Below are 10,869 nucleotides of genomic sequence, written 5' to 3'. Positions count from 1 at the left end.
ATATAAACTCAAGTAGATATGTATAAAATACTGGAGTGTCTTGGAAACATGAGGGGTCAAAAATTACGTGCTTACAAATATAAATATTTATTAGTTTTGTGTAAATATCGAACAAGGATGAATTTTTATTGTGTTACAATAATGTACTACTTGATACATTTTGTTTCAATTGAAATTTGTGAAAGAAAGAAAAAAAAGAAAATGATCCAACCCCTTATTGACATGTGGAGTTTACATATTGATCATTTTGTTTTGCTACTAGATGTCTAGAACATTATCCTTTGCGTGTAAGAGAAACAACTAAATTGATGTAAACGGCTCTATTCTTGTAAATGTAATCATCCACAAGATCACTATACACTTTAAACAAGTCATCCATAATTTCATTTCCAAAATGAGACCCCACCATTGATTCAACCACAGCCCTAATTGTTTTAGCAACTTGCTGGCCACTTGATGCTGATTTCATACACAATTGGCCATTTTTGTCATCGCTATCGCATAGTGTAGAATTTAAAGAAATACTGGCGTCCCACTCAACCTCAAAAGCCTCGAGACGATTAATCACAAATGAACCTTCTTTTTCTACTGCGATTGTCACTTCCTCAGGGCATGGTGCATAGTATGGTGCATTAAAGGAGTCTACTTTCTCCTCTTCTACTAACCCCTGCATAGATGAATTACTATGTTTAGGGAAGAGAAATTTTGTGTGAGGGTAAGCTTCACTCAAAAAGGTGGTATGAATAAATAGTTATTAATAAATATGGTCCCAAATCTAACAATACAAAAATGGCGATAGTACTAGTATAGACTCCTAAATATAAAATTATAAGTATGTGTGCCATAAAATTGGATATACGACTTATAATGAGTAATTTTTGGGAAATTTGCTCTTTTACTCCCTCAAATATAGACAAATTCTTATTCTAGTCCTTATAATATCTAAGTAAGCATATTTAATTTTCAATTAGTTAAAATATGAAATATCAAACTCTCTATTTTGATTTTTCATAAATTTAATGAATTAATAATTGTTACAGCATTTGTTAGGGCTATTTTTATAATAACTCCAAATTTGAGGGTAATACATTTCTAAAAAAGTCTAAATACAACTTCTTTAACATAAATGGAATAAAAACACATTTTAATAAGGTTTACTTCATTATATGTCATAAGAACCAAAATCAGAATTTACCAATAACTAACGGCCTCGACTGTGCTTTTTTATTTATTTAAAAGACACCTTTCAACGTACTATCTTAGTTAAAAGTTGTAGGTGTATCCTGGACAATATGAGTAGTAAATATGCGACACTGGTTTTAACTCTAGGAAAAATCGAAAAAAACTGATCATATCGAATTTTGACTTCTTTTTTAAAAAAAAAAACAGAAATAAGTATTTCACCGGGTATGTTGTTGTTGTTATAAATTAGCATCCAAATACAAAAAGATGAAAAGATAAGTTTAAGCAAGTAACCTTAGAGACCAAAATAGAGAGTGCATGGGCAAGGAGCTCCCATTGGTAGTAGCAACCGTCTTCCGCCGTGGGATCAATAGAGCTCCTCCCCATTAACGACAACAACATCCGCCCGCCGGGAACCATCTCCGGCGAACGTGATTGAAGAAATAAGGAGAAGTCATTTTGAAACTGTGACATGTATTTAGTGATTACTTCACTTGGACTTGTATTTGATATGTATAATTTCCCTTTGTTTAGGGCTGTCCTTGCTTCAGTACCCAAACCAAGTGGAACCTGTTTCATTATTTTTACATTTGAAAAAATGAGCTTGACATGTGTTATTGAATTCGATTGAACTATATTCTTATGACAAAAAAAGGTACATAATAAATTAATGACAGAATACTCATACCGTAAAGTCATTGAAAAAGGACAAATATTAAACATCTCATGACAAGAATGGTCATCTACCTACTAGTAGGTAGAGTAGATCTCTATTACTTTCTTTTTGTTAATTTTGCTTTTTTGGTGACATATAGTGTAAATTTCAGTACTACAACAACAAACTCAGTGTGATTTTAAAAGAGATACCCTTCCATTCCAGTTTATGAGGTTGGATCTTGCCTTGGTATGAGAAGTTGGTTACGTAAGCTAATAACCTTTGCCAGGTTGTTCAGTATGTCTGACAGGGACCGACAAATCAAACAAATGGGGTAACAGTTTTTTAATGATGATAGGGAGTTTGGATTGGTGTGAGTGTAAGTGTACCGCACTTTGGGTACAAGATCAATTTTTTTTCTTCTTTTGTACCATGTAAAATGAAGAAAAGAAAGAAAGGCGGACGAGATAAACAAATTAAATAAAGAGCTAACTTTCTTAAAACTTTCTAATAAATATAAAATATTTAAGAAAAACATAGTTAAAGAAAAATCTACTTAACAACTCGAATAATAATACACATAAACTGAAATAGAGTACGTGAAAATTCACTGTACTGACCTGAGAGAGCCAATGGAGACTAGAGGAAGAGTGAAAAAAGTGCATGCTTTTTAGTGGAAAAAGCCTTCCATAAAATGAACCAGGCACCCCAGCAACATAGCAATTTTCTGAACCTTTCTCTTCCTTTACTTTGCGATAGAATTCTGGCAAAGACCTAAATAGATCATTGAAATCATTCCCCGGAAGATCATTCAGAGAAATTCTCAACTCCGGCAATGAGCTGCCCGATTTTCGACACGTTGCGTCCATGATATTTATAACTTCTGTGACGACCATCAAAGTGTTCGGCCCCGAGGAACAACCTAAATCAGCAATGCCAATGCTTTCTGGAATTTTTTTGTTCTTGCACAAGATGCTTATCACTGCTTCTTTAAGCCTTGAATTTGTTGCTGATATTATTTTCCTCTACAAATTCATTAAACCAAATTTCAATAACACTGGTCTAATATTTAAATGAAATTTTTTGGGATGAGTACTAGAATTTGATTAGATTTTAAGAACCGCTTAAAAGAAGAGTTTTCAACTGGATCAGCTTCCTTAAATAATCAAATCAGGACCAACAATGGTTGAGGTAGAGTAATCGGGTCCCAATATGAATAACGGACACAGGGGAAAAGCAAAAAAATTCACCTCTCAAGCCAATTATCCAACTTTAGAGATTAGAGATAAAAGATAGTAATATATTACTCCATATAGCTTAGAAAGTAGGCCAAGTTGGTAGCTTTTTCTTTCACTCTTGAGAAAAAGGTCTTCTTTCCTAAGATAATATTTAATTAACTTTCTTAAGTTTTTTTAAATATTTTCTTTGATACCTCTTTATTTTATTATTAGTTCTATTGATTCGATCCACAAACACCTTTGATAAATCTTCATGTGGCCACCTTGATAGATATAGTTAGACAAACAAATATTGTGTCGCCCAAGGAAACCAATATAATAATATAAGAAAAATCTTTTTCACCGGAAAATATAATTGATATATGAACTAAATTAAGGGAAGTATATATCAGGAAAGTAAATACATTTCAACTGTTTTAATCATTTGATGAAGATATAAAACCTGGATATTGGAGTTTTTGGCATAGCTAGTCTCTCCTTCTCCATTGTTCATGTGAAGTACCTGCATTACTTCCATCTTAATTTGCTCTCTAATTCTTTCTTTTTTCTCTCTTTTAATTATTTCTTTAGAGAGCAGCTTGTTGTGAATAAAAGAGCTGAAAATGTTCTAGTTTATATAGAGGGTTGAACAAGGCTATACCTTTTGCTACCCTCAACTTCTTCGTACGCAATTAATTTGGATTATGTCTTATGTGTTGAAGTTTGACAAATTCTTTGTCCCACATCGGTGGGCTCTTGAGTTTGGGGGATTTTCCCTTTATAAAAGAAGGCCTAATGTTTAGGATTTAAATAGACCTCTCATTTGTCTTCTCATCTGTTTAAGGCATTTGTATCTTCTCTCTTTAGTATTATTTCACTTGTATTTTTGGAGTGGAATAAAATATTGGTTGTGTCCAAGGAGTAGGCAAAATTAGCCGAACCTCGTAAATTCTGGTGTTCCCTTTATTGTTGTTTTATTGTCTTATTTATTATTTGGTGGCTGTCATAATTTTTGGTATAGTAGTTGTGACTTATTCAAACTATATACATTTGGCTTCCGCAACAATTGGTATCAGAGCCAAGGTACTGTCTAAGTATGCTCTGTGGTTGCAGCATAGTCTGATCTTCCACATCAGAAAAGATTTATCTTGGTAACTGAGTCAAGGTTTTGTCTGAGTATGCTCTGTGGTTGCAGTTTAGTCTGATCTTCTACATCAGAAAGGAAATAATCTTGATTTGTGTCGTCAACTATTAAATAATATGTGTGTCAAATATGGGAGACAATAAACAAGAAGAATCTACATCAAGTGTCAACAATACGTCATCATTGGCATTTTCGCTTATGACAAGAATTGTGTCAAATGCGAAATTTGCGGTAGAAATTTTTGACGGGTCAGGGCATTTTGGGATGTGGCAAGGCGAGGTTCTAGATGTCCTTTTTCAACAAGGGCTAGATCTTGCCATTGAAGAAAAGAGAGCAGATGTTATTGGAGAAGAAGATTGGAAGATTATCAACCGTGTTGCTTGCGGTACCATTCGATCCCTCCTTATTAGAGAGCAGAAATATCCATGCACAAAGGAAACTTCTGCAAGTAAATTATGGAAAGTACTGGAGGATAAATTTTTGAAGAAAAATAGTCAAAATAAATTTTACATGAAGAAGAGACTGTTTCACTTCACCTATGTTCCTGGTACCACGATGAATGAACATATCACCAGTTTCAATAAGTTGGTCACAGATTTGCAAAATATGGATACAACTTATGATGATGGTGACTTGGCCTTGATGTTGTTGGAGTCACTTCTTGATGAGTACGAGCACCTTGAAACAACCCTAATCCATGGAAATGACGAAGTTTCTCTCAGAGAAGTTTGTTCGGCTTTGTACAACTATGAACAAAGAAAGCGAGAAAAATAGAAGGGCGGATAAGGAGAAGCACTATTTGTAAGGGGTCGTCCTCAAAATCAAACGAGGACAAAGAAGAAAAGATCCAAGTCAAGATCCAGACCCAGCAAAGATGAATGTGCCTTTTGTCGAGAAAAAGGGCACTGGAAGAAAGACTGTCCGAAGTTGAAGAATAAGGCCAAACATAACAATGGAAAGGCCATTATGGATTCAAATGTAGCTGATTGTGATGATTCAGACTTCTCATTAGTTACAACAGAGTCATCAACATCATCAGACATATGGTTGATGGACTCGGCTTGTAGCTATCATATGTGTCCCAACAGGGACTGGTTTGTGGAATTTCAAGAAGGAGAATATGGAGTCATCCACACAGCGGATAACATCCCTCTTACCTCATATGGCATTGGTTCAATACGATTAAGGAACCATGATGGAATGATCAGAACATTAACAAATGTTCGATTTGTACCGGATTTGAAGAAGAATCTCATCTCTGTAGGAGCCCTAGAATCAAAAGGGTTCAAAATCATTGCAGAAAATGGAGAGATGAGAGTATGCTCTGGTACACTAGTGGTAATGAAGGCTAATCAGAAGAATAATAATATGTACCGCTATCATGGTAGTACAGTTATTGGGACAGCGACCGTGACATCCAGTGACGACAAAGAGGCAGAAGCAACCAAGCTATGGCACATGCGCTTGGGACATGCTGGAGGAAAATCCTTAAAAACTTTATCAGATCAAGGATTGTTAAAAGGAGTAAAGGCTTGCAACTTGGAGTTTTGTGAGCATTGTGTCAAAGGGAAACAGACAAGGGTTAAATTTGGTACAGGGATCCATGATACTCAAGGCATTTTAGATTATGTACACTCTGATGTTTGGGGTCCTTCCAAAACACCTTAATTGGGTGGGAAGCACTATTTTATAACTTTTGTTGATGATTTTTCCCGAAGAGTGTGGGTGTATACAATGAAAAGCAAAGATGAAGTGCTGGGAATTTTTCACAAATGGAAGACGATGGTGGAGAATCAAACAGACAGGAGGATCAAGTATATTCGCACAGACAATGGAGGTGAATACAAAAATGATCATTTCAATAAGGTCTGTGAAAATGATGGCATCGTCCGACACTTCACTATTAGACATACACCATAATAGAATGGAGTGGCAGAACGTATAAATCAGACCTTGCTGGAGAAGGTACGGTGTATGTTGTCCAATGCTGGCTTAGGCAAAGAATTTTGGGCTGAGGCAATTATATATGCATGCCACCTCATTAATCGTCTACCATCTTCTGCTATTGATGGCAAGACACCATTTGAAAAATGGTATGGAAAGCCTGATGTAGATTATGACTCTTTGCACGTGTTTGGCTCAACTGCATATTATCATGTGACAGAGTCAAAATTGGATCCAAGGGCAAAGAAGGCTATTTTTATGGGAATTACTTCTGGAGTCAAAGAATATCGCTTATGGTGTTCTATGACAAAGAAAGTAATATTCAGCAGGGATGTTACCTTTGATGAATCTGCTATGGTAAATAAGGTAACAGAAGATACCAAACAAAATGAAGGTGTTTCTAAGCAGGTGGAGTTTGAGGGAAAATTTATTTTCCTACACAAAAAGCAGAGGAGGAAACAAATGAAGATTACCCTCTGGAAGGAGAGCCAGTAAAGGAGATTCCAACTCAGGAACCTCAACAACAACTTGAATCATTAGCAACCAGCAGGCCAAAAAGAACAATAACGAATCCTATTCGTCTCATAGAGACGATTGCTTGTGCAACCTCAATTGTAGCTGATGATGTTCCTACCACTTATAAAGACACTGTCCAAAGTTCAGAAGAAGATAAGTGAAGGATTGCCATGAATGATGAAATACAGTCCCTTCATCAGAATCATACATGGAGATTGGCCAATCTCTCGAAGGGAAAGAAAGCAATTGGGTGCAAATGGTTATTTGCAAAGAAAGAAGGATTTCCTAACCAAGTAGATGTTCGCTACAAAGCAAGATTGGCGGCCAAAGGATATGCTCAAAATGAGGGAATTGATTACAATGAAGTGTTTTCTCCAGTTGTAAAACATTCCTCCATTAGAATTATGTTGGCTTTGGTAGCACAATTGGATTTGGAACTAGTTCAGATGGATGTAAAAACTGTGTTTTTACATGGAAACTTGGAGGAGGAAATCTACATGACTCAGCCAGAAGGATTCAAAGTTGCTGGAAAAGAAAATATGGTGTGCAAACTTGAAAAATCGTTGTACGGATTGAAACAATCTTCTAGACAATGGTACAAGCGATTTGACGAGTTTATGTTGCCGCAGGGTACAAGAGAAGCAAATACGATCATTGTGTGTATTTGCACAAGCTTAAAGATGGTTCCTTTGTATACCTTCTCCTATATGTTGATGATATGTTGATAGCTTCCAAGAATTCGGAAGAAATTGATATGTTGAAGATTCAATTGAAGAAGGAGTTCGAGATGAAGGATTTGGGTTAGGCAAAGAAAATTCTTGGCATGGAGATAATTAGAGATAGACGTTCAAAGAAACTATGTTTATCTCAAAAGGAATATTTGAAGAGAGTACTTCAACGTTTTGGCATAGATGACAAGACTAAGCCAGTTAGTACTCCACTTGCTTCCTATTTTAAGCTAAGTACTACTATGTCGCCAATGGATGAAGCTGAACGAGAGTATATGTCAAAGGTACCATACGCAAATGCTGTTGGTAGCTTGATGTATGCAATGGTTTGCACAAGGCCTGACATTTCACAAGTTGTTGGAGTTATTAGCAGATATATGCACAATCCAGGGAAGGAGCATTGGCAAGTTGTGAAGTGGATTCTACGGTATATTCATAATACTGTAGATGTCGGGTTAGTTTTTGAGCAGGAAGACAATCAGTCTGTAGTTGGATATTGTGACTCAGATTTTGCGGGTGATCTGGACAAACGAAGATCAACTACTGGTTATGTGTTTACTTTTGCAAAGGCACCAGTTAGTTGGAAGTCTACTTTGCAGTCAACAATTGCTTTGTCTGCAACAGAGGCAGAGTACATGGCTATTACAGAGGTTGTGAATGAGGCAATTTGGCTTCAAGGATTGCTAAAGGAGCTTGGTGTTGAACAAAAAGGTATCACAATTTTTTGTGATAGTCAAAGTACTATTCAATTAGCGAAGAACCAAGTTTATCATGCAAGGACGAAGCATATTGATGTTCGGTATCATTTCGTACAAGAAATCATAGAAGAAGGAGGAGTCACGGTGAAAAAAATTCATACTACGGAGAATCCTACTGATATGCTGACAAAGGTGGTAACTTCGATCAAGTTTCAACATTGTTTGGATTTGATCAACATTGTTGAACACTGAAGATTGAAGATGTCACACCTCCTTTTTTGCCCGCGCCACCGCGAAGGGACGCGGTAGGGAGTTTTTTTCCACTTAAAGGACAATCGAAACGGGATTTATTTATTTATTCAGAGTCGCCACTTGGAAGATTTAGGGTGTCCCAAGTCACCAATTTGATCCCGAATCGAGGAAAATATTCGACTTTCCAAATGAAGTCTGCGAACCAGAAATTCTAAGTAAGGCATTCTGTTGACCCGAGGGAAGGTGTTAGGCATCCCCGAATCCCGTGGTTCTAACACGGTCGCTTAAACTGTTGTAATGGCTAAAATATCTGATTTTAATACATGTTCAAAACTATAGCGCAATTTCAACTTTAAACCGCTTTATTGTTATTATTATTTTTATAGAGAATTGCAACATCGTAAAAATATATCTCGAACCACGTCACATCAATGTGCCCGTGGTTATCGACATGTTTCGACTCTATTGAGATTTGGATTTAGGTCACATAAATGTGCACCCGAGTTTTAAGAAAATTAAATTATTAAAGGCGCGCCTAAAGCGACTGGCGTATCATTACTTTGGGTAAGGCCATGAGAGTTTGCTAAACAGTCCATTCCGAAGTCTAAGCAATTTTTAAAGTAAATATTTACCGAGGGCCTCGCAATTTTTATATTTTTACTCGGCGAGACTTATCTCATTCTTTTTAAAAAAACGGTCTTAAAGCGACCACATTTCTATTTAGGTTGTTCTCTAAAATAAAAGAAAATGATCCTAGTTAATTACATGCTAAAAAAACGTGACATATTAATTGCTAGACTAAGACAAATGTTATTGAAAGAGAGGATTACTAAAATTGAAATTACAAATAAAATGCAACATCGACAAATAACATATTCAAAAAAAAACTAATTAACCTATAGCTAGATTAAACTCGCATGGTTAGACGAATTGATTCATTGGCACTAAATGTTTTTCAACTATTTGAAACTAAACCCACCTTAATTACTGATGCTTACCAGAGTTTGTTGAAGCTAACTCGTTAACTTGGATAACCTATTGGATTAAGGTTCTTATCCTTTCTACATTGAATCGCGCTTCAAATATGTCAAGCCTACGGATTCTATAAAATTAATGGCCTTTTTATTTCTGCCTAAAACTGGCAGAACTAAACCTATTTAAACAATTATCCTTTCAAACCAAACAAATCCCATTTTTAAACAAACGAGCTGCCTGAACCAAACATTAATACCTAATTCACACAATTAGTCCAAATTTATGCCTTAACTAGGTTTATCAGCAAGTTCACGATTAACTTGTTATTTCAGACTGATGCCGGCTCCAATTAGGATTACCTAAACTTGTTTAATTCTAATAACTCAATATACTTAATTCGGAATGAAATAGAATTCTAACTAACATACACTGGAAAACTATTAATAGTTTACAAATTACAGTTTATAATCAAAAGAAAATAGTTCTAGCCAAATATAAATTCCATCGTCCATGTTCTTAATTTGAATTACAAAGATAGATTATACATCTGCCTATCATTTGACTATTAAACATACAAATTAAATACTTGACTACTTGAGTATTTGTTTTCACTACAACAGCCGCATCACAATGATTCGAAAGTGTACTTGATAGTAGAAACAGAAGAAGAAAGTGACGATCAGTAGACCAGTAGCTAATAACAGCGACAATCAGCACCAAGCAGTACAACAACAACCAGTAAACCCAGCTTAAACGAAACTGAAAACCCAACAGTACCAAAATGAAACACAGACAGATGCAAGGAAACAATAGTTTCTGATTTTCAAATACTTAGGAACAGCAGCCTGACAACTCTTAGTGCAAAAGTTCAAACTCATCACTCTAACTCTTAATCTAAAAGTTCTGATTTTTTTCTGAATTTGTTTCCTCTCCTTTTCCAGTATTTCAGATCTTTTCTTTTTTTTTTAGTCCAGTTTTTCTCTCTTTCAGTCTGCTTTTTCTTAAAATTCCCCCCCTTCAAATCAGATTTTCAGTTATCTTAAATAAGCCTTTCAGCTAGTGCATTGTCCACTTAGTATTCTACTTTTCATTTCTTAATTAACCCATTATACTAGTGCTGATTATTAGTGCCCCTTTCAGCCCCTTAAAATCAGCAAAAGTGTCATTCCCATTAAAAAATGTTTCCACTTAGTCTAATAGGATCCTAGTTTAATTAGTGGGTATGCTAATTCCCAAACTAACCCTGCAAACCCCTTGATATTATTGCCTGGCAGACTTTTATTCTGCAACTTGTTCCAACTATCAAAGATGTGAACATTAACTCTAACTAACAGCTATAAATACACTTATTGATAGCTAAATGACTGAGGTCAAATCTCAGTTGAAACAAACAAACTGAATTTACAAAATTCTAATAGAATCATTTAAACTGATATTGAAACTTGAATTAATATGCACATGAATGAAGGTAATATGAGGGCAGGTTCATTGTCAGTTCAATGACAATGCCCTGAGACCTAATGGCCCCGGATCAAACACACATAACAACATTTGACTG

General features: G+C 35.6%; 1 protein-coding gene across 1 annotated transcript; it reads right to left on the bottom strand.

Moving 5' to 3' along the window:
- Positions 1-105: 105 nt before the first annotated feature.
- On the bottom strand, positions 106-3,676 carry LOC107813811 (putative jasmonic acid carboxyl methyltransferase 2). The gene is made up of 4 exons (XM_016639122.2): positions 3,518-3,676; positions 2,458-2,862; positions 1,477-1,752; positions 106-667 (listed from the first exon to the last, which is right to left on the bottom strand). The coding sequence occupies exons 1-4, from the start codon at positions 3,590-3,592 to the stop codon at positions 275-277; spliced, it is 1,149 nt and encodes a 382-aa protein (XP_016494608.1). The 5' UTR covers positions 3,593-3,676; the 3' UTR covers positions 106-274.
- Positions 3,677-10,869: the final 7,193 nt, after the last annotated feature.

Source organism: Nicotiana tabacum, chromosome 16 (genome assembly GCF_000715075.1).
Source record: "Nicotiana tabacum cultivar K326 chromosome 16, ASM71507v2, whole genome shotgun sequence".
NCBI classification, from domain to species: domain Eukaryota; kingdom Viridiplantae; phylum Streptophyta; class Magnoliopsida; order Solanales; family Solanaceae; genus Nicotiana; species Nicotiana tabacum.
The sequence above is the reverse complement of the archived record's forward strand: the minus strand, read 5'-3'. Positions and strand labels throughout refer to the sequence as shown.

Bases quoted from the DNA above. Each gene is read 5' to 3' on its own strand.
- LOC107813811 (XM_016639122.2), bottom strand. From the start codon at position 3,592: ATGGAAGTAATGCAGGTACTTCACATGAACAATGGAGAAGGAGAGACT. The intron at 1,753-2,457 runs GTCAGTACAGTG...ATAATGAAACAG, and splicing joins GTCTCCATTGGCTCTCTCAG to GTTCCACTTGGTTTGGGTAC. The intron at 668-1,476 runs GTTACTTGCTTA...TCATCTATGCAG, and splicing joins TCTCTATTTTGGTCTCTAAG to GGGTTAGTAGAAGAGGAGAA.